Raw genomic sequence first — 24,979 nt, forward strand, 5'->3', positions numbered from 1 at the left:
TGTGATGGGGATTAAGGGCGTGTGCTACCACTGCCAGACTTCTGCTATGGCTTGCTGTTAGCTCTGACCCCCAGGCAACTTTATTTATTAACATACAAATAAAATCACATTTCAGTACAAATAAAATGTCACCATCACCTTATTAAGAAATACATGTGCACAGTCTTACCCAGTACTAGACTCTGCATGCTGCTGCAATACTCACCTCCCAGGTAAGACGTGCCCACTGGTACAACACTGGCACTGCTGTCCCAGAGTAACTAACAGCTTTTTTTTTTTTCCTTTTTTGGGCTTGAGGTCTGCTCCACAGGAATAAATTTCATGTCTAGTACTTTAATCCTGGTCAAAAGCTCATGGCTGGGAGGCCATAGGCCCTATGGTAAAACTTGCTATTATTATTGTGCTGAATGGCCTGTCAATTTGCCTTCTAAATGCTTGGTTATATCCATAGATGTAGGCTGTGGGGGGGTCCTGCTCCCACTTTTTCCCCCAGGGTACTCTTGAGCAGGGAGAAATGAATATGTAGACAGAATGAGGGGCAATCCTGTCTCTGCGAATCCTCAGACTGAATGGGCCCACCATTCCTGTCTCCTGTTAATGTGATTCTTGACTGTATATATTGTATATACTTATTGTACTTACTTTATATACTTATTACTATATTAGTTATAACTTTCTTTTATTATTTTAGACAAAAAAAGAGGAAATGTGGTGATACATTGTGTACCCTATCAAGTTTGCCTGAAGATCAGAGAACAGAACAAACCACTATATTAAATACAGAAGCCAGGCAGTGGTAGTACACACCTTTAATCCTAGCACTTGGGAGGCAGAGATCCTTGTGAATCTCTGTGAGTTCAAAGCTACCCTGGACTACATGATTGACTAGGAGATCTCTAGAAGAGAAAAAGAACCATGCAGTAGTGGCACACACCTTTAACCCCAGTATTTGGGAAGCACACACGCCATTAATCCCAGCACTAGGAAGGAAGTGATGCCTGGGCAGAGAAAGGTACATAAGGCATGAGCAGACAGGAACTAAAGGCTTTTCCTGCTGGAGCCTTTCAGATGAAGACTCAAAGGATTTCAGTGAGAGGATTTGTGGAGTTGGTGAAGTAAGACGTGGCAGTGGCTTGTTCCTTTGTCTCTCTGATCTTTCAGCATTCACCCCAATATCAAGCTCTGGGCTTTTATTAATAAGACCTTTTAACATTTGTGTTACAGTCTCCACCTCTCAATTGTGCTGGGATTAAAGGCATGAGCCTCCCAAGTGCTGGGATCAAAGGTGTGAGCCACCCCACCCCAGGGCTCTGTTTCTCTTTTAGATTGGTTCAATCTTGTTTAATCCAGGGTGGCCTTGAACTCCTGATCTTCCTGCTTCATCTTCACAAGTGTGTGTGTGTGTGTGTGTGTGTGTGTGTGTGTGTGTGTGTGTGTGTGTGTGTGTGTGAAGGATCAAAGGTGTGTGCCACCACTGCCTGGCCTCAATGGTGAACTAGTGGCCAGCTCCACCCTCTGATCTCCAACAAGCTTTATTTGTCGGAACACAAATAAATACCACCAATAGAGAGATGCAATGACTAGAAACAAAATCACTACCTACTCTGCCTCCATCACACAACCGGACTTCATCACCTACTTTTTCCAGATGAAAACACTGGTCAAAAATATTTTAGATGAAAGGATCAATATCAGGAAGTGAGTAATAGTGAAAAGTAGAAAGAAAATTAGCTAGACAAGGGAAGAAGTCTTTTCCTACCTTTTCACTCATCAAAACAAAACAGAAAAAAAAACAAGACTGGATCTGGTCTCTTATGAATTGTTTCTCTCATTCACTTAGTAAAATCACGAAAAATTTTCAGTGGGGCATCTTGTTTGACCCTAAGTATGAAGAAGTTCAAGAAAATCAGTGTACTACAAAAGAGAAACAATAATTCTGTACATACAGCAAGCAATGCTGTAAATAATTCAAGTCAACAGCACAGAATCTTAGGGAATTCTATATTAACTTCATAGGTCTTATTAGTCTTCTTTTTGTTAATGTCAATTTAAGAGATTCTTTTTTCTTATTAGTAAAAATAATGCCATGTTCTAGTGCAGAAAAACAAGAATAAAAAAGAACCAAAATCAAGGAACAGCTTCTTGTCTGCCATATAGAAATAAGCATCATTTAACAACTTCCTGACTAATCCAGATATTCCTTGCTATTGATTTTACTAAAATGTGATAGTGTTACACATATTCTTTCTAAACATTTCATCAACATCATCCTTATGCAGTAAACATGGGCAAGGATGCTGGCACTGTGCTCCACATAGAAACTCTTTTGATCTTAAAATAACAACCCAGCATCTTTTATTCTTGGCAACAGTTCAGATAGTTGTTTTTTAACCCATTTTCAAGATAATATTTTTTACTTTCCTGGAAATGTACTTTAGAATTAAGCTACTGTCATTTTCCCCCCAAGGGAAAGAATGTGAGAGGCTACATTTCTTGTGACAAAAATAATCTATAAATACTCAGGATGACAAAATGACCCACAAATAGAAAAAGACTACTGAAAATCAAATTATAAACCCATTTCTAAGTAGCACCCTCTTTTGCGCTAGCAAATTAGTTTACATACTTTGTTTCTTTATCATTCCATTGAATTTTTAGAGGAAAGACATGCCAGTCTGTTCTAAAATTTCAAAAATCAATCTCCATAAACTTGACATATGAAATACAACATGGCAATTATAAAAAAATAAATAAAACTTGTGGACTGTTTTCTCTGCATCTTTTTCTGCACCTAAAATCTGTAACACTGTATGCTCAAATAGTGTTTTAATTCACTTAATAATTAACACTGGAGATTGAAGTGATGGCTCACTGGTTAAGTGTACACACTAGTCTTGCAGAGGGCGGTAATTCAGTTCCCAGTGGCCATCCATGTGACTCACATGCACCTGTAACTCCACCTCCAGGGGATCCCATGCCTTCACACACATGCATCACACACACACACACATACACACACACACACACACAAATAAAAATAAAACAAATCTTTTAAAAATAAAAACTGATGCTGTGACACTGAGGACATTGCTGCTTAGTGGTAGAGTGCTTGCCTAGCATTCAAACCACCCTAGCTTATCTCAGAAATTACACACACACACACACACACATACACACACACACACACACACACACACACACAAAATATTATAAAAAATTTACCAACAATTTTCATTTCAAGGAGAAAAACCAAGTAAAAGAAAACAAAAACATAAAAAGGTAAAATATCTTGATATTGTTGGATATGGAAAGTGCCTCAAAATATGTGTCTGGAGATAACAATAACATCATCTTCTTACTTAAGTTCAGAACAGAAAACAACAATTGTTTATAAACAGAAGAACCTATTTAATTAGCAGCTAAAACTGATCTTTAAAAATATATCATCAAAAGGCAATACTTGGACAGACAGGGTGGTACACATCTGGAGATGTATACCTGAGATGCTGAAGGTAGAGAGTTCAGGGCCAGTTTGAATTAATTAGTTTGTCTTTGTCTCAAAAAACAGGGGAACAGGAAAAGAAATTAATTTTTCTTATGAAAAGCAAAGAAGTCATCAAATCTGTAGCTCAGTGGAAACTGTCATAAATATGTGCAATGTTTCACAAACAAGAAACAAAATATTTCCCAACTTATCTTCACAACATTAAAAATTTACTAACTATATACAACCAGGTAATTTTAGAGGAAATATCCATTAATATTTATACAAGGTGTCTAACACCTAACATGCAGTGGTCCATGTCACTGCACTATCGCAGGAGTGCTCACACAAGGTGTCTAGCACCTAACATTCAGTGATCCATGTCACTGCACTATCACAGGAGTGCTCACACAAGGTGTCTAACACCTAACATGCAGTGGTCCGTGTCACTGCATTATCGCAGGAGTGCTCATACAAGGTGTCTAATACCTAACATGCAGTGGGTCCATGTCACTGTACTATCGCAGGAGTGCTCACACAAGGTGTCTAACACCTAACATGCAGTGGTCTGCGCCACTGCACTATCCCAGTGATGTTCAGCCTCCTCCCATTCTCTAAGAAACTGGCATGAAATGCTGAACTGTAAGAGTACTTAGTGAATTACAATGAAGATGACTCCTGCAAGCACAGGACAGCAGGAGAATGTACCCACTCCTATGGAAAAGCGTGAATTAAATTAGGGCATACATAGTGCATTATAACTGAACAAAATCTAAATTCCAAATTAATATACTTTGAGTTTCTGAAGGTCTCGCTTTACATAGAACTAACCTTCTCTTTTGAGTTTTCTAAACTACATATAAGTAAATACCACTCAAATATAGAAGAAAAAGACATTTTCTATTCATAGTAAGGAAATTTAAATACGAATTCATTTTCAAAATCAACAACACAAGAAAACTCATTCAGGCACGCTGAGCCTAATGTAGAGTTATCAAAGCTATCAAATAAACATCAACATTTCTTTTTTGTAGTCCATTACCACAAAAACTTTGGGTTTTTTTTGTTGTTGTTGTTGTTGTCTGTCTGTTGTTTTTTGAGACAGGGTTTCTGTGTAGTTTTGGTACCTGTCCTGGAACTTGCTCTGTAGACCAGGCTGGCCTTGAACTCACAGAGATCCGCCTGGCTCTGCACGGATCACTGCCTCCCAAGCGTTGGGATTAAAGATGTGCACTACCACCACCTGACACAAAAACATATTTATTTAAAAAAAAAAGCATTTAGGTGCATGTTTATAGTCTTGAAATAAATAATTCAACAAAAAAACCACAGTTCAGATCAAATGATCACATACAAACATATATATATATAAAGCATGTTACTATAACGACTTCTTCCATAAACACCACGAAAGTGTGTGAATATACATGGTATACACAGAAGTGTCTCTACAACAGCCAAAGGCATCTCTCTGATTTTCCTAATGAAATCTATAGTGACCCTAACTTATAAATACAACAGAGAAAGGAGACGACCCACAATATCCTTAACAGATAACACTATGAATGAGGAAATAGAAAATATATACTATTTTCAACAGTATCAGATCATTTGCAAATCAGAAGTGGTTTCTTTATTTCAGAATGGGCTTACAAATGACATTTCTAACTCAATATTTATTTTAGTACTACTGTGATGTATTTGAATGATGCAGAAGTAAGTGAAGAAGATAAAGTAGATTACTTTGGATCAGATTTTTTTAAAAATGAAGGGCGGGTACTGGAGGGATGGTTCACAGGTAAGAGCACTTGCTACTTGCGGTGGCTTGAATGATAATGGTCCCCACAGTTGAACTTAGTCACAGGGAGTGGCTCTATTTGGAGAAAGTGTCACTGAGGGTGGGTTTTGAGATTTCAAAAGGCCCATTCCAAGCCCAGAGTCTCTCTTTTCCTGCTGCCTGTAGACATATATATCTTTATAAAACTTTCAGGTACTTCTCCACGACCATGTCTGTCTGCATGCCAACATGCTCTCTGTTATGACAATGGACTAAACCTCTGAAACCATAAGCAAGTCCCAGTTAAATATTTTCCTTTGTAAGAGTTGCTGTGGTCATGGTCTATTGCTCTTCACAGCAATAGAATCCTAAGACACTGCTTGGCCAGAGGACCAGAGTTTAGTTTCCAACACCTATATTGGGTAGCTCACAATGCCTATAATTCCAGTTCCAGAGGACATGATACCCTCTCTGAGTTCCATGGGCACCCATACACATGAGCACCTACAGACACACAGACACAAACACATATATAAACATAAGGAAATTATAAAACATATCTTAAAAATAAAAAGTATGAATGGGCTGAGAGCATGGTGGTCCACAACTGTAATCCCAGTAGTCAGGAGGCAGAGGCAGGAGGATTTCAATAGGTTAGAGATTAAGCTGACCTACATAGAAAGCTCCAGACTGCCCAGTTATGCACCAAGACTCTCTCAAACAAACAAAAAAAAGTGCAATGAGAGACACAAGTGGAGCATTTCCCCACAGGAAAGTTACACCCTCTCTTCTCATCGACCTACTTCTACCAAAGCTGAACTTCCCATATTTCCTAATCTTATCCTGTCTCTAGATAGCAGGTCTTCACACACAGCTCCCTCTTCTTGTTTTCCTAAGGTCTGAAGCTGAGTAAGATCCCCACATGGTCCTGTGGCCTCCCTGAGCATAGGCCCTTGCTGAGCACAGGCTCTTGCTCTTACAGATGCTTGTGTTTCCTTCCCTCCAGGAGCAATCCCAAGCTTCTAGTGTCATTTCTGTCTTCCCTTCTAGTTCTGTGCTCTAAAAGGCCAAGCTTATGTCTCTTGTTCTCAGCTGAATTCTGAAGACCAACACAGCAGCAATATAATGTAGACCCTCATTATAGACACTAAAATAAAAATACAATCTTTATTTACACAAAATCCTAATTCTCGTCCTTAAAGTTTATGTTAAAAATTCAAACATCATGACTCAAAGTATCTTAAGAAGCTAAGTTATAGTATAATGTGTCTCAATGTTATCAACTTTATATACTTGAATTGTTTGCTTATTTTTATAATACCCAAAAGAATTTTCTAGGTATTGCTATACCTTATAATTATTAAACTTTTGCAAGTTGTACCTATACCTGACTAAGTACCTGAAACTTCATATTAAAATAACTTTCTAAATCTTATCTGGGAAATCAGTCTTCACGTTTATTTACTCTATTTCAAAGAGACACTAGTTTATGAGAAAGTTAGTGATGCAATCTCAATTTATTAATCTCTATAACTGTTTTATTGTTATAGGGCAATTACATTGAACATAACTATTCCATAGAACATCAGAGGATTTATTCAATAGTATCCTGAGATTGTTGTTAACATAATTCAAAACAGCAATTCTGCTAAAAGGAATCTAAACAAAAGCCAAATATTGTCTCTTTACAAGGTCACCTCGTATTCTAGAAATATTTTGTTACAAATCTCTCACCCGCCAGTCCCACAGCCGCTCAGACCCAACCAAGTAAACACAGAGACTTATATTGCTTACAAACTGTATGGCCGTGGCAGGCTTCTTGCTAACTGTTCTTTTATCTTAAATTAACCATTTCCATAAATCTATACCTTGCCACGTGGCTGGTGGCTTACCGGCATCTTCACATGCTGCTGGTCATGGCGGCGGCTGCAGTGTCTCTCCGCCTCAGCCTTCTGCTTCCCACAATTCTCCTCTCTCCTTGTCCCACCTACTTGGCCTGGCCACTGGCCAATCAGTGTTTTATTTATTGACCAATCAGAGCAATTTGACATACAGACCGTCCCACAGCAGTAAATTATTTCTTTTTGCAAGAAATTTGAATCCTGTTTAGTCAGTTGAAGAAGAAATGGTGTTACTGTTGGAGACTAAATGAGGCAGAAATCTAGAGCCCAGCGAGCAGCTCCCTGCTCTGCTTCCCAACAGAGTGCTCCACCCCCACAGGGAAATCCCTTTCAAGAAAGGTCCAGAGCTGACCCAGAAGACTTCACACATCACAAAAACACAACATAAAGCTAGCACTAAGGATGACACACAGGGTCTGCTATTGTTAGTTTACATAGAAACATCATCTACACACGTACTTGATTTTTACCAGACATACACAAGCAAGTATTTCCTGCTTTGTATTTATAAGACCATAACAAAGGTAACCAGTGAAGACCTCAAATAAGGCACTAGAGAACAGTGTCAACTTTACTAATACATAACATCAATTCCATTTCCATTCCATTCCATTCTTTTAGAATCTGAAGCATGACTATTTTAAAAAAGACATTATGGCTCCAAATGTTCCATAGTTTGATATAAATCTTTGTAAGTATTAAGTATCTGACCATAATCTTTTACATTCTCTTAACATTTAATACCTAAATGTTTTCTTTCTATGAAAAGGAAATAACTTTGTGTAGCTACAGAGTTCATGAATGAATGGTAACCCATTAGAACACTGGTTCTCAACCTTCCTAATGCTGCGACCCTTTAATACAGTTTCTCATGTTGTGGTGACCCCGAATCATAAAATTATTTTTGTTGTTACTTCATAACTATAATTTTCCTACTGTTATAAAAAATAATGTAAATATCTGATAGGCAGGATATCTGATATGTGACCCTGTGAAAGGGTCATATGACCCCCAAAGGGGGCCATGGCCCACGGGTTGAGACTCACTGCATTAGAGGTTTTGTTTTCACTTGACTTCCTAATTTCTGGGCCATAGTCACAATACAAGGACATGGCATTTCCATTTAAAAACAAATATACAAACAAACTTGGGCCAGCTGTGTGGCTCGGGAGGTAAAGCCACTGCCAAGCCTGAAGATTTGAGTGCCATCCCCAGGACAGACATGGCAGGAGAAGAAATCGACTCCAGCAAGCTGTCCTCTGACCTTCACACACTTGATACAGCATATGTACACACACACACAATAGACAGACAGACGATATATACTCAAAAAACAAAACCCACTAACTTGTAGCTCAAAGCCTGAAGTGCAAGTGGATCCCTGGAATAACAACTAGATCTGGCCACATGAACTATGAACCAAAGGCTGAGGGGCCCCCAGCTGGATCAGGCCCTCTGAATAGGTGTGACAGTTGATTGGCTTGATCAGTTTGGGAGACAACTAGGCAGTAGGACCAAGTCCTGTGCTCACTGCATGAGTTGGCTGTTTGAAACCTGGAGCTTATGCAGGGACACTTGGCTCAGTCTGGGAGGAGGGGACTGGACCTGCCTGGACTGAGTCTATCAGGTTGATCGCAGTCCTCGGAGGAGGATTTGCCCTGGAGGAGGTGGGAATGGGGGGTGGGTTGGGGTAAGGGGAAGGGGTGGGAGGGGGGAGAATAGGGGAACCCGTGGCTGATATGTAGAACTGAATGGTATTATAAAATAAAATAAATAAAATTTAAAAAAAAATAAAAATAAAAATAAAAAAGAACTAGATCTGCTCATTCTATTTCTGACCTGTTCTAACCTCCAGCTTACATGCAGCTACAAAGAATTTCTCTCACAGGAAATTTACTCTCCCTGACTCTCCAAAAAGAAAAAAAAAATAATAATATCAAAATACCATTTTATATCAATTTGGAGAGGATGGACAGAAGTTAGGAGACCAACTTCCTAGTCCTGAAAACGAAGACATTCTTCATTCATACAGATGGTGCAAGCTCCCTTGACAAGAAATGTCTACTTATATGAAATGAAGCAAGTGATAACACAGCTAGCCAGCTGCTAGAAAAAAAAATAAAAGCTGGATGCCAATCATAAATTTGTTTACTACAGGCCATATAACAGATACCACTTCCTCAGCTATCCTGTCCACTATCTTTTGGTAAGTGAAAAATAGTATTTTCAATTTTAGAGCACTTAATAAAAAGGAAATGTGAACTTTTCTATATGTTACATCATTTTTAATCACAGACTCAAGAAAGGAACCACAAAAATCAAACTCTCATGAAAGATAAAATAAAAAGTATTAATTTGAAATATATGCCTCTAAAATCTGACTGCCAAGAGAACCAATAAAATGAACCAGAGAACATGTGGCTTAATCTGGAACAAAGAACTTCTGAAAGCGGCCAGGACACAAGTGTGGAGCAACACACACAGGCCCCCAACCAAGCCCTGACACTGTGTTTCCTTACAAAGCATATCAGGGCAGAGCCAGGCATGCTCCTCAGGACATAACTGAATACAAATCCTCCCACCAGTCTAATCACAAAACTATCAGAGGTACGAGGCTTCCAAATAATCCACTCCAATCCACATACTTACAAATAAGTAAAGCTGGAGGCCAGCAGGTAAGTAGTAGCAATGGGCAGGCAATTAACGACAGCAAGCCATGTGCCCTACCCAATAAGGCTAGTCAGCAGCAGCAGAAGTGTTCCAACCCAGGCTCCTGGGGCTCTGAGAACTTGAAAAGGACTACCATTGTGAAACTGCTCTCTCAATAGAATGCTAAAAGTCCCCTTAAGAATGGACTGTCCTCAACAGGACCACTGCACGCATGAAATCACCGAGGCTGGGACTGCATGCACAAGATCTGCACAAGATCAGACCAGCCAAAAATCCCAGCCTGGACAGGACAGGGCCTCATGAAGCCCCATCTGTATGTGAGGAGTTCCTGACAAGTGGCAGTTGCCTGGGGGTGGAGAGGAGCAGTTTTCTTTAAGAATGCAGCCCCTGGGAGGCTAGCCATGCTCCAGGAGATGGTCCTACACCTCCGCACACACAGGCAGCACTGAGTGGACTCTGGGTTTAAACAGAAAGAGAAGATGAAGCTAGGAGAGAAAGTGGGGGGATATAAGGAGGAGCTGGAGGAGAAGGAATAGAGAGTGATCTAACTGAAACACATAATATGCACGCATGAAAATATCAATAAATAGGGGCGGTGGTGGCGCACGCCTTTAACCCCAGCACTCGGGAGGCAGAGCCAGGTGGATCTCTGTGAGTTCGGGGCCAGCCTGGGCTACAAAGTGAGTTCCAGGAAAGGCTCCAAAGCTACACAGAGAAACCCTGTCTCGAAAAAGATAAAAAAAAAAAAAAAAAAAAAAAAAAATCAATAAATAATAAAAAGGAAGTGTCTTACTATTATAAAGAAGTCATATGCCGGGCGTTGGTGGCGCACGCCTTTAATCCCAGCACTCGGGAGGCGGATCTCTGTGAGTTCAAGGCCAGCCTGGGCTACCAAGTGAGCTCCAGGAAAGACGCAAAGCTACACAGAGAAACCCTGTATAGAAAAACCAAAAAAAAAAAAAAAAAAAAGAAGTCATTATGTCTGTTATTCCAAAATATTTTACTGAAGTTAATTCATATATCTAATTTGTACACATTTTGTAATATATTGTATGTCTAAAAATTTTTCTAAATTGCAAGCCAACAAAAAGTGGTAAATAATGTAGCTTTGGAGAAATAATACATAAATGGCTTGCAATTTTAACTAATAAGGTAATTTTAAAAGCTGGAAAAGCTATTACTACTTTAGTGATTTATGTTTATGATAAAACTCTAAATGACTTTTAATCAAAAGAAACCAAATTCCATCAAAAACACTTTAATTATAAATAAATATAGAAGGAGAGAAGAGGAAAAGAAGGAAAGAGTAGACATGAAAATTGGGCGGGCGGGATATAAACAACTATAAATCTCAGTCAAAAGTCTATGGGAATTTGGGCCACTATTTTCACAATTTTTCTTTTAAGTTTGGTAAAAGTATCAAAAGTAGAAACAAAAATTAAGCTATCTCCTAAAAACTTTAAAATATCACAGCTGAATATACTGTATAAAACTGCATTTGGCTCTATTTAGTCTTGTCAGTCTCAAATTAAGAGCTATTCACTTACTTTCCTACAGCAAGAAGAAAAATCAGCTAAAAACTGAGTGCATTCCATACTCAGTGGGTGGAGTCACACAATGAAGTGCGTTTCATTCAGAAGCCAGCAGCACACACTTCCTGAGAAGCAGTGTTTGCTGGCACTCCTCACGGTTACCACCCTTGTTCTCAACAGGGGCTGTAACACACCCTACTTTCCCCTGCCCACAAAACCAGACGTTCCCCTCTTAAGTGCCATCTACAAAGTCCCCAAACATCTACAGATTCATCTCTTACACTGAATCACTGCAGCAACATTGAAGATGTTACTTGGTGGTAAGACAGATACACCAGTGTTTAAAATACAATTCAATTTAAATTTTCTTTTGACTTCTAGCCTACTTCTGAGGTATGCAGTTATTCCATTTCTAGGTAGACTATTGTTCTAGTCAGAACTGTTAACCAATATGTAGGGAAAGTATCTATTACTGCTTATTTTTCCATGACCAAGACTAGCAGAATCCCTAAGCTATCACTGAGGGATTCAGTGATCTACTTGATTTATAACATTATCTGCTAAAACACATATTAAAGCAAACTGTTCCCACTCTGCTAGAAAACCATCACTACACTACACCAAATACCAGGCCTATTTCTTTTCCTCAGCTGAATGAGAGATGTTTTCTATGCAAAAGTGATCTTTAAAAAAGAATGCATCCCATTATGTAGGCCAAAGGGCAGGATCAAACATACCAACACACAACATGCACTCCTGATTGACCCAGTGAGGAGAAGAGAACTGACATCCAAACTACTTACAAAACATATGTCATTAATTTCAAAATAAAACTTTCCTGACGAAAGTGAAATAAAATACAGCAGATATTAAAATTTAAAAATAGAGGAAAAAATAGGGTTTCAACATGAAGCTTTGAAAAAGAAAATTAAGCATAACTGAATTGCTGTTATTTGTGTGCCTTTTTTGTTTGTTTGTTTTACACATGCCCATCAAAATAATCACAAACACTGCCAGGTATGGCAGCTTTCTTTGCTATAATATCTATAATCATCTAAGATACCCACTTTCCTCACTTCACCTTTGGCTCTACATGATAAAATAAACTAAATAAATACGAACTATGAAAATACAAAAAAGCAATAACAATTTAACAATCCACAATGAAATTCACAATGTCATAATAACATCACAAGTACTCAGCTCAGAATTTACTAGAATACATATTGGCAAGAATGAGAGCTGAAAAAGCATTCAACAAATTCTCAAGTCCTCAGGACTGGGGCATCCCAGTTGCTATTTCAGGACTAAGCCCGGGTAGACAGATAAAAGCATCCCTTGCTGAGAACACAGGATGGCCAGGCCTGCAGTGTCAAAGTAGGTTGTCTCTAACCTTCATCCATTTAACCCATGTGCTGTTCAAAAGTTACTACATTCTACGTGTTTCGTGACATGAGCTGGGGAACCTGCCAGGTAAAGCTGCTCACACATCCAAATATCCAATCTTTCCTCTGATACCTACATAAATACTAAAGAAAATAATCATTAATAATCAATGATTCACCCACATCTAGGTTCAGAAATTCCATCTAGGTTTTAATAATATATGATACTACCTTTTCAACTTTAACTATACTTCCATGTGGATTTTGTTTTTTCAAAACAAGAATTTCTGTTACATTCAAGTCCCACCTTCTGAGATTTAGAACCCCCTAGAAACGCAGCACACGATGACTACTGTAACACTCCTTTTAGAAGGACTGCCGTTATTATGGTGGTCTATTCAAGAACAACTTCTTTTTATCTACATAATAGCATCAAATTGTCAAGAAAAGGAAATGTAACCAAGTCTGATTCAAAGAAAGTTGAAAAGAACCAAAGTCTAAGAACAAGTTAGCAAAAGCAAATACTGCCTAGGTAACTAACTTTATAAATTTACAATAAAAGCATGTATTTTTCTGAGTAATTTCTCCACAATGAAATCTTTCAGACTCCCGAAACTGAAATCTTTAACACCATAACCTGTAATGTGAAGGACCAGGAGCCTGACTTCCCTCCTCCAGATTTCTCTTTCCCAACGTCCCTTCCCATCTGTCTCTACGCTAGCATGTTCAGCCACTCAGTGCACCTGTGGAGTCAACCTGATTTTTTCACACTGTTCCATCTACCCAAAGTATTCTCCTCTGCCACCCTCTACACAGTCTTCTTAGAAGAAAACCTCAAATTTTATCTAAAAAATGTTAACACAGAGAAGCACTACCACAGACTAAAGACACAAAAATCTGTAAGATTTATTAAGTACTTAAATGCCAAAAATAGTGTGTGCCCTCAAAGAGCACATGGACCAGAGAAAGAAAACTACAAGCGGATGAACCTTGAAGTTCACTGACCACGTTACAAGTGCAACAGGCTCGCCTGGCAAGGGAATGGGGAATGAAAGGAAGGGCCACTAGGAGCTAGGATGGCAAGCAAAGGCTGGCTTTTAAAATAACCTCAAATGGGAAATACGCTAACACTGACAGTGAAATACTGGTGACCTTCTTCATTCTCTGGGGCTCTGCTTCTCACAAAAGACAAACAGAAACAACTATTTTAACAAATGAAATAAGACAAACCACGAAGATGACACAGCTGTGCCCCAAAGCACGTTAACACATCTATATGGATCAAAAATCCCGTGAGACAAGTGAAGTTGCCCTGCCGAGGGCAGGAAAGGCAGCAGGAGGCTGTATCTTGGGGCAGCTGTAAATACAAGCAGGTTCAGCATCCAGGCTCTTCACTGCAAACCTGGACTGGCGAAGCACTCTTCCTCCCTGTAAAATGCCTGGAAAGGCTTCTGCCAACTGTGCTGAAGCTTACAGGAAGATGCTGGCCTAATGCCAGCTGACTCAGGGACTGAGTGTAATGTCTCTGTCATCATGAGACCCAATTCTGATCTGTGAATTCTAAAGCCAGGCAGAGACAATGACATATCTAGACAGCAGGAACATCAAAGGAAAACAAAGTCCATTAGAGTGTGTCTGCTAAGTTACAGAGAACACGAGCAAAGCAGCAATATCAACAATCATAAACTCACTGCACACAAACCTGAAGAAGTACTGAATGATCTGAAAAGGACTTCAAATTAAGCCCTAAGAGGTCTTCAGAGACATAAGGGCATATATAGGGAAAAAAGAAAGAAAGAGAGAGAGAGGGAGGGAGGGAGGGAGGGAGGGAGGGAGGGAGGGAGGGAGGGAGGAAGGAAGGAAGGAAGGAAGGAAGGAAGGAAGGAAGGAAGGAAGGAAGGAAGGAAAGAAGAAAGGAAGGAAGGAAACAGCTATAGAATAAGCAAAAATGAGAAAAGTTAGTAGATATTTTAAAAGAGAACTAATTTTAAATAAAACACTAACCATTGAAATGTAAAAACAAAACATGCTACAATACCACCTACTAGGCCTCCACCTTCAACCTCACAAAGATCTGACCTCTGCATGAACAAAACAGTGAGATCAGAAAATGAAAATACAAGTTACGTATCAGAAACTCATGTAACAACGATGCTAACAGAACTCTAAAACTACAAAGAGAAGTTTAATTTTCAAGAGGTTTTTTTAAGTTTAGAAATCTTGCAACTTCCACCTTAATTTTCATAAACTCATGACCATCTTCACTGCAGCAGGGGTTTCTATGAGATAACCTCATACAAAAGTTCATGAGTAGAACTGATTAGCACACGCAGCCTCTTCCGAATCTGGACCTGAATGTCTCTAGCAACTGAGCCTCTTTATTCAAAGAACCCCAACCAAAAAAAAAAAAAAAAAAAAAAGACACATCAGATGTTTTAAATAAAAGATGACTTTCTACAATTATCTTTAGTAGAAAGACTCAAATATTTCACTATAAAAATTAATTAAAACAAAATATGAAAAGCTGCCTTAATTCATATTAAGGTAAACACCACCAATATAAATAATACACAAGCAAGTTTAAACTAACATTCTAATAAGGAAATGTTCATACTATCCCAGAGTTTCCATAATCAGAAAGTCTATGCTTCCAACAGCCATTTAAGAGCCCATTTAGAATAAAACCCCAATTCTTTCTTCCTACTCTAAAAGTAAGAAGTTAATGACAATAAAACCCAGTTCTGCTCACAGGCAGAAATGAACAGAAAATACGACATATACCGTCCCCTTAAAACTGAAAAGATAAAATTTTTTTCAAATCTTCTAAGTCCAAGATAGCCGCCTTATTTTCTTGCTCCATTAAAAACACTGATATAGGGGTTGGGGATTTAGCTCAGTGGTAGAGAGCAAGCCCTGGGTTCGGTCCTCAGCTCCAGAAATAAATAAATAAATAAAGAGAGAGAGAGAGAGAGAGAGAGAGAGAGAGAGAGAGAGAGAGACAAAGAGAGAGAGAGAGACAGAGAGAGAGAAAGTAAATGAATGAATGAATGAATAGATAGATAGATAGATAGATAAATGAAAGCACTGATAGATTTTTGTGGTTTTACATAAATATATTACTACATTGCTCAAGGATGAAATTTCACACAATAACCCGCTCTAACTGTGGTCAGCTACAATATGCCCTATTACACTTTTAGAACCCTTTCCCAGGAGAAAACAGAAAGCCAATAGCTCCCAATGATAGAATTCGTCAGCTAATAAGCTAGTGCTAGGCTTCCTCATCACATCTAACCTCTTTGCATAAACCAAACATCAAAAGGTGTCTCTCGTTGTCTTAAGAGAGACAGGTCACAGCACTGGAGAGAATCCAATTATTCCCTCAGGAAGTGACGTAATAGCAGCATTTTCTTCTTTTGCTAAGTAAAACTATACATGCTCCCAAGGCAACAGAAATTACATCAATAGGACACTTACTCATGACTGGAAAAGTCTCTGTGTGTTGTCCAAGTCCAGTATTAAACCAAGATCTACTGTCCAGGCTTTCTCAGAGGAATACATATCCTGTTCTGAAAACAGAAGAGAAAGAAGTCAGAATTTTTAAAGGCCAATGTTTAAAGTTTCCTAAAAGAAATGAAAATTATTTTAATTCCGTTTTTTCTACTATCTATAGAACCCCTAGTCCTTTCCATATAAAAGATTACTACTAATTACCATCCAATTCACAGGTCCCTCTTTCTAAAACAAGTAACTTTGAAAATTAAAAATACATAGATGATAACTGCCATATATGAACCTAGTATGTAGACGGCAACTATTATACATGAGCTTAGTATGGGTAGAAGGTAACTGCCACACAGAAGATTAGTATGTAGAAGACAACTGCCAGATATTTACTATGTAGAAGGTAACTGCCATTTAAAAAAAAAAAAAAAAGCTTGATATCTTGAGTCTTCAGTACTCAAGTTATTCCTTCCCTATTCCCAACTAATGAAGTCAAGAAAAAGAAGAGTGGTCTGCCTAGGATAAATAAAGCCTGCTAAGTCTATTTTGATTGCATACAAAGTATTTATATAAGCCTCAAATAATGACCACAAAAGTTATTGCTACGAACTTTCTCTAATGATGTCCATTTCCGCATTATAAACATAATATGAATTCACATTCATTTAGTTATGTGCAGCACATAGCCTTTCAAGGCATTCTTTCTAAGTATTCTAAAAATATATTTGGTAAATTAAATTTTTAGACTTAGTTCTTTTCATTCAAGTGTAATATCATTGCCTTGTATTAGTATGAGTATGAATACTAAAACACACTTGACCCTTGACTAAGATTTGCATTATAAAATCTTCCTCAATTGATTAACATATTTTTAGATGAGGCATAAGTACTAGTGGTATATTTAAACAAAAATAGGGAAGCATAAGTGCCTTCCTAGATCTAATACATAATTTTACAGCTCTGCAATTCAATAATGCACACTAGCATAACTTCCTTCATAAACCAGTAAACTACTTCCTGCAATCATGAAAAGTGATACTTTATTGTTTAAATCACTCAAGAAAACAGCAAAGCAGTAAGCCCCTCAGCTATGAATCAAAGTTAGGGTAACACTTTTAAAGAGTGAGTTTGCCATATCCATACACTGTACTCAGATCATGTAAGATGCATAAGCAGCACACATTTACACAATGCAGAAATTGCATCAGCATGTACACGCACCACAGGCTGCCTACACTGTAGTTAGCAGTGGTATATAATCATGGTTCTGCCATCCTGTCACCTGACCCCAGCCCACGGGCTTTCTTCTTCATCTGTGCATTAGCCAGTGATTACCATTTCCAGATAACCCAATTATCCCACGGAAATGAGTAGCGTGGCAAATCTACAATCACATATAATCTCACGTTAGTTTCAGGTACACGTTCAAAGTTTCTCACAATAAATACACTTCTGCATTAAATTTATTGGATTTGATTTCTCGCCTTAGAAACTAAGGTATAACATGCTGAATGGCAAGAGGGACAGGCAGCCAAATGCCACATAAACACCAAGTAGCTAAAACATTCACAGAGGCCCCAGGAGTCCGTGCGCATTCATACTTGAAGCAACTAGTCTTTGCCCGGAGGCCTATGTTTATATACATTTTTAACAATATCAAAGTACCCTTCAGGATGTAATGCCCTCTTCCTACCATACCACAAGAAGCCAAATAAATCCTTAATTCTAGTGTTTAAGACATAAAGAATTTTCTCAGCACTAAAAATACTATCTTCAAAAACATTAGGATAAGGGCTCAAGCAGTTAAGAAAAATGACTGTTCTTCCAGAGGAACCAAGTTCGGTTACCATGACCCACATCATGTGGCTTACAGCGATCCATACCTCCAGCTCCAAGGGATATGCAATGCTGCAATGACTCTGTCTGGCCTTCTCAGCCACCTGCCCTCAGGCTGCACATATCCACATGCAAACATATATAGCTACCCATAATTAAAAATAATATTTTTAAGTCAGGATAATAAAACTTACAAATACTGGGTATACTACAACCATATGAGGTAACAAATGCACACAAGTCTTACAGTTTACAAACACGCAAAGCATGTATTAGAATTTTATGTACGGACCCATAGAGCAACTCTTAGAAATGTGCTTATGAATGACACAGTGAGGTCACCTAGTCAAGGTTCTTTATGCTAATCACAGCTTCAAAACAGAGATCTGCTCCCCAGTCCCCATCCCTACCTACTCTCAAAGTCAATTTTTTCAGCAACCAAGTGGCTCAGTAGCAGTAGCACACAAGATAAAATACTCAGGCTCCCTTCTCCTGACCTAGTTACCCTTCTCTAGAGAAGAGCAATGTCTCAAATACACAACTTCACATACCAAGTATTTTGTACTATTTCTGCAAAATCCAGCATTTCTCTTACTTTTCACATACTGGCTTTGGGAGGTGTGGCGATATGCCTTCCTGGAAAGGGGCAGAACTACACCTAACTGGAAGCTGTATGAACACCAAGTTTGCCTACATTCTCTTGGACAGCATAGCAGCATAAGAAATGGACACCCAAGGAGGCTACTGGCCCCACAATGACACATAACTGAAAACAGGTCACAGCTTCTGACCAAACCATACCAAACTCAGCCAAGGTTGCAGATCTATGGCTGCCTGCTGTCAGCCACTGAAATTTTGTGGTAATTACATTATTACAGCCAAAGATGACTAAGCCAGAGAATAAAGACACTGACTTTAGGGGCAAGTGAGCTAGCTCAGCAGCACAGAGCAAGTACTGCTTCTGCAGAAGACGGAAGTTTGATTCCCAGAACCCATGTCAGAGGGTTCACAACCTCCCATAACTCCGGATCCAAGGGGATCGAACACCTCTGTCCTCTGTGGGCCCTGGCATTCACACATACACAGATATGTACATACACAGATCCTCATACATACACATCAGTAAAAGTAAAATAAGTTAACTAAACTGGGCGGCAGTGGCGCACGCCTTTAAGCCCAGCACTTGGGAAGCAGAGGTAGGTCTCTGAATTCAAGGCCAGCCTGGTCTACAGAGCAGAGTTCCAGGACAGCCAGAGCCACACAGAGAAACTCTGACTTGGGGGTAGGGGGGTAATGATGACAACAACAACAACAACAAAAAGAAATTTCAAGTTAAAAATACTGTAGTCAAAAATCTAGGCACAAACTTACCACAGGAAACAAATCTATATAAGTAAAGCACATAGAGGCTGGAAATTAAGGCATTAAAAATGCAGAGTTGGCACCGGGGCGGTGGTGGCGCACGCCTTTAATCCCAGCACTCGGGAGGCAGAGGCAAGCTGGTCTCTGTGAGTTCGAGGCCAGCCTGGACTACCAAGTGAGTCCCAGGAAAGGCGCAAAGCTACACAGAGAAACCCTGTCTTGAAAAAAAAAAAAAAAAAAAGCAGAGTTGGCAAATACTGACTGAAACAGAGAGATGTGGCTATAAAACCTACGCCATGTTTGTGCTAAGATGTAATCAGAAATGGTCATGGAGCTGGGGGCAAAGCTCGGCAGCAGAGCACTGGCCTGGCATATACAATCCCCAGCAGCATATCAGAAAAAGGAAAAAAGAGATATTTCACAGCAAGTTTGTCTGACTGTAAGAGAGAGGAAGGGGAACTTATCACAATGCTGCTTTTAATAGCAAAAGAAACAAAATTCAAAATTTCTACAGAAGAATTAATTACATCATCTGTTTATCACTTAGCATTATGGAGCAGTGAAATCAACCAAAGTATGCATATCAACCAAAAAAAGGCTCAGAAATATTACTGATATATAGTCATGTCTACTATTTTATAAAAGTACGAGGACACATGAAATCATTTGTATAATGTTACAGAATACATAAAGTTAATAATGTATTAGAGACATTTGCACACTAATGTACTATAAAGAGAAGTAAAGGAATGTGAGGCTGATGGTCCCTCAAGCCAGCAGTGGGCTGGGACAGGACACAGTCATTCAGGAGCAGACTGGTAATGTCACTTAAGCTGAGGGAGGGAAGTGAATGGATGTTACTATGTTAGTCTTTATGCAATATGTAATGTCTTTTATGAATCTTGCATTTTACAGCATTCTATATAAAAAATAAAAACGTCCCAAAAGTACAGAAAATTAAACACAAGTAACATAAACATGGAGCTACTTGTATAAAGGTGTTAAATGTAGTTATAATTTCTAAAGAGTAATTAGGAGACAGAAACAATGGTAGTGACTCACTCATTCCTTAGGAGTAAAAGACAAAAGTCAAGTGAAGGGCAGCTCTACTACAAGCTTCAATGTGGGGCTTTGCGGGGTTTTTGGTTTATGTGGAAAGATCTGATTAGACGTTTTCCATGGGCAGAACAGCTGGCTAGCCAAAGAGCTACATCAGTTATACTGTCCAACCACTGGAGTGCCTTACCTCACCTCCACAGCCGTGTGACCCTCTATAATATTTTTCTAGGAGCTGATTTTTCTAAATTACTATTTGTTGAAAAGTCATTTTTCTCTCCTCTCCCACAAAATGCTTAAGAAAATTTCCTTCATCACAGCACTAATTATAATACCACAAAATGTTAAACTTAAATGTCCAATATTAAATAACTGACTGGGTTGTTCATTATTAATAGTCTCTCACGGCCATTAAAACTGTCTGGCAACTTAAGGACAAGAAATGAACGAACATTGTGATGGCCTTTACACACCATCACAGAGTCATCAAGAAAGGAATGTCAGAAATGAAGCTTCATCCAACTCAAATGTATTTCCTCAAAGGCTCGCAAGCCAAGACTTGTGACTACTGTTCAGTTTTTACATTTAAAATAGATGATATGAGCTGGCACGGTGACATACACCTTTAACCTAGCACTCAAGAGGCAGAGACAGGAAGATCTCTAACAACTTGAGAACATCCTGTTCTACAGAGCAAGTTCCAGGCCAGCCAAGGCTACATAAGATACTGTCTCTAATAATAATAATAATAATAATAATAATAATAATAACACAACTCCTTAAATTTAAAAAACAGACAACATACAAACTTATTAGGCATTCGATAAACCCTTCCTAAGCAACTCCCAGGAGACAGGCAGTATTCTAGACCCAGCCAACAAAGCTATAAACAAAATACTACCCCTTGCAAAGCTCAATTATAATAATTCTAATACCTTCCCTTTTTAATTCAGTCATAGTTCACTAGTTCTACTACATATGCCAGGGCAGATTCCCAGGTAATGTCTTCTTATTCTAGATGAAGAAATTACTCCAGTTAATACTACAGTCATTATTCATTGAGACATATCTCACCCGAGTGGTTATATAATTCTTGGACTTTCTATAAACAATATTCTAGCGTAACATATACCTATAAAATACAGCGCTAGATTCCCACAGCCTGTAGTCCAGTGAATCTGTCACTGCCACAGTGAAGAGGACTGTTTATTCTGCTCTCTAAGTCAACAAAATACTTCCCACTAATGAGATCAAAGACAGGCCTGAGAATAAACGGTTGGTTTCAGCAGTTTGTTTACACGTGTATGTTAATGATGCATAAGATAAGGATAAGGTCAAATTTCCTCTCCTCAGGTAGAGTTTAAGTTAGGTTTCCAGGCGGCTTATCAAATTCTAGTGGTTTTGTTTACACTGGTTAACAGGCATTTTAGAAAGCAAGTGTCATTTCTAAATCTTCCTTATTTCTAACAGGTACAGAGAAGCAGGGGTATTCAAAGGTAGCTTATAATGTTATATTTTCCATATGCACTTGATACATGCCTATCTTATCAGAACTGTACATAGCGGCTAAGCTCCACAAATAAAAGCTAAAATGAAGAACACAGTATCTTTCTTTTCAGAAGCCTGGTAGCATTCAACATGTCCATTAAAATCCCAGGTTGCCATATAATAAGCACTAAAGCAGATACCATGATGGAAGAGATTTAAAAGTAGACATAATTCTAAGACCTATATCCAAGGGATTTGTGATCAGTTAGATTCTAAACACCATAATACACTTATCTGCTCTTTCAAAAAATATTAATTCAACTGTACAATATATAAAAACTGTCCAACTAGCTTAGGACAAAAAAAAGACAAATTTGATTCCAGTCATCCTAAAACAGAATAAGTTCCAAAGAAAAGTGCCAATAGAAATGGATTGGCTGAAGTGGAAGTCAAGGGCTTCAGTGTATTCTAAGCACTGTATTAAGTAAAAATAAGTAAACTTACAAGCCAGAGGATGCAAACACACAGATCTGTAGGGTAGTGGGGATGAAACTGGAAGTCAGCAAGATGACAGTCTAAGGCCTCTCAAAGAAGCCACTGCAACAAGGTCACTTGGCCTCCCTGGGCCTGTGTGTGCAAAGCCAGAGCTAAGTTTTCCAGGCTGACTAGCACCCAGATGTATCATGGGATGCTGTGCAAAAGACGCCCTGGTAAACTAAATATAAAGTTGATGCATGCATTAACAGTCCTGACACATTTTTGGTCTCATAAAATAAGGAAGTTGAAACACAATATTGAAGTTCTATTTGTAACTTGTGTTATTTATGACTTTAAAATTAATCCTAATTAAATGAGAAGCTGAGAAAGACTCTGATTTCTTTAGCATAAGCAAGATCAACAAATCAACTATCGCAGTAAATGAGGTATGAACTAAAACAAACCAGTCTAAAATGTTCCATTAAAGGGGGATAGGGACAGATTCAACTGACCCCTGGGAGAAAAAAAAAAAGCCAAAGTGACTGTTAATGGTGATGCAGTCAAATACAACTATAAATTTAATTGTTTAGATAGTGTTCTTTTAGCAATCCTGAATGATAATTAACCTTGGAGAGAAGTTTTTTGTTACTAGTCAGAAAAATAAAGCCCAAGTAAGGCTGGGGAATGAGCTTAGGATTCAAACTGATACTAAAGTGCTGACCATCAACAAAATACTATGTACATTGTTAAGGGGCTGTGTTCAATGTCTTTAAAAAGAAATTTCTAGAAAAAAAAATCTAAAACACTCTCTTCAGTAATTAATGTGCAAAATCTTTGAATACATACCATAAAACGCTGTTCAGAAAACTGCCCTAGTACTCCACAATCACACCCTTCTACATATTTTCTAGTAACTAAGCATCCAGCTGGGTACAACATATGAAAGCTTCATGGGCTGGGGATCACTTGGGGTTAAACAGTGCTCGTCAAGCAAGTGAGAAGATGAAGCTGAGGTCTTCAGAACCCATGTAAATGCCAGGTGGCCGTGGCAGAGCACCCCTGGAGCACGGTGCACAGCTTGACACTAGCAGGAATAGCCAACTCTGCTTCAGTTGAGACACTCACTGCCTCAGTAAGTAAGGCAGGGAGTGATAACAATGCTCCTGATACTGGCCTTGGATCTTCACACATGTGCGCCTACACATGTGTGCCTCTACACATGAGAATACGCAAACACACAGACATGCACACCATACACACAAACACATATAAGAAAAGGAAAGAAGAAGGATCTGCATTTCCACAAAAGTTAATCCAGACCATTTGTCTCACTAGAAGACAAAGAATAGGCCAAACGATATACACTACATATAGTTTTAAGACATTAAAAATGCCAAGGATATAAACAAATGTTTGCTAAGTAGCTACTAAAGCTAACTGTATGTCTACCTAGTGGTCAACAGTTCCATTCCTAGGGAAAGCCGAAAGGAAACTGTTCATATATCCAACAAAAAACACAAGAATGTTCACAGCACCTGTATTATAGCAGCCAGTTACTGAGAATGTTAAAAGTAGAATGGATAAACTAAGGAATAGTCATGGATTAGGCCACCACTGTGGCAATCTGTATTTTCTGATAATAGTTACTTCAGTATGGTCCTGCATGATTTTTTTAGAATCTTGTCTCTCCCAGTGAAGAAATGGGGCCATTTTCCCTTTCTTTACAGGACGGTCATTTTACAACTGCCTCATGTAGTAATTAATACACAATGGGCATTAATACCACATAAGTGCCAAGTCTAAGTGACAAGAACAATATAGCGTCTGTGTGCTCACCCCCAATCTCTCTAATCCTCTCTTTTTCTTGGACTCCAGCCACACAGCTCATGTGAGCACCCTCTAGCCATACTACAAGGCTGTATCTACGTGTCCCATCAGCAACCCTCAGACAGAGAAGCAACCCTTCACACAACACTAGGCCTGGCCTTCAAGCAGCCCGACCTGAAACTGAGTGAAACAGACATCAGCACTGCCCAAATTGAGGATCTGTGAAGAAAGCAAATAATCCCACTGTTTAAGATACACTTCTGAACAATTTCTTAGGTAGTCAGAATGACTAAAACAAATACTGGACAATAAACAGAAACAGCTGCATACAACATAAATGAAATTCACTTCCACAATACAATGCTGAATGAAAGAAACCAAACACAAAACAGTATCTGTTGCATGACATTATTTCTATGAAAAACTACAAGATGCAAAAGTGACCTATGGTGACAGAAAACTAAGTCCTAGCAAGACAGGAAGAGGGTATTGATTGGAAACAATTGTAATGAACCTCTGAAGCACCAGAAATACTCTATAGTTTGAACTGAGTTAATTACATTATAAAAATTCTTCAGGAATACATTTCAGACTATTACACACTGTAGTATGTACACTATATAACTTTTTCAAAGGATATATCCAAGAACTGAGACGATACTAAGGAATGGGCAATCACA

The 24,979-nt window shown here is 38.7% G+C and overlaps 1 protein-coding gene across 2 annotated transcripts in view; it reads right to left on the reverse strand.

Annotated features, from left to right (window-relative positions):
* Usp6nl (USP6 N-terminal like) overlaps positions 1–24,979 on the reverse strand; it is a 147,190-nt gene that overhangs the window by 116,996 nt on the left and 5,215 nt on the right. For both annotated transcript variants that reach the window (XM_028891612.2, XM_028891606.2), the window contains exon 2: positions 16,227–16,318. In XM_028891612.2, coding sequence (XP_028747445.1) covers positions 16,227–16,230 — 4 coding nt within the window. In that variant the 5' untranslated portion in view covers positions 16,231–16,318. The remainder of the gene's footprint in view (positions 1–16,226; positions 16,319–24,979) is intronic.

Source organism: Peromyscus leucopus, chromosome 5 (genome assembly GCF_004664715.2).
Source record: "Peromyscus leucopus breed LL Stock chromosome 5, UCI_PerLeu_2.1, whole genome shotgun sequence".
Lineage (NCBI taxonomy): Eukaryota > Metazoa > Chordata > Mammalia > Rodentia > Cricetidae > Peromyscus > Peromyscus leucopus.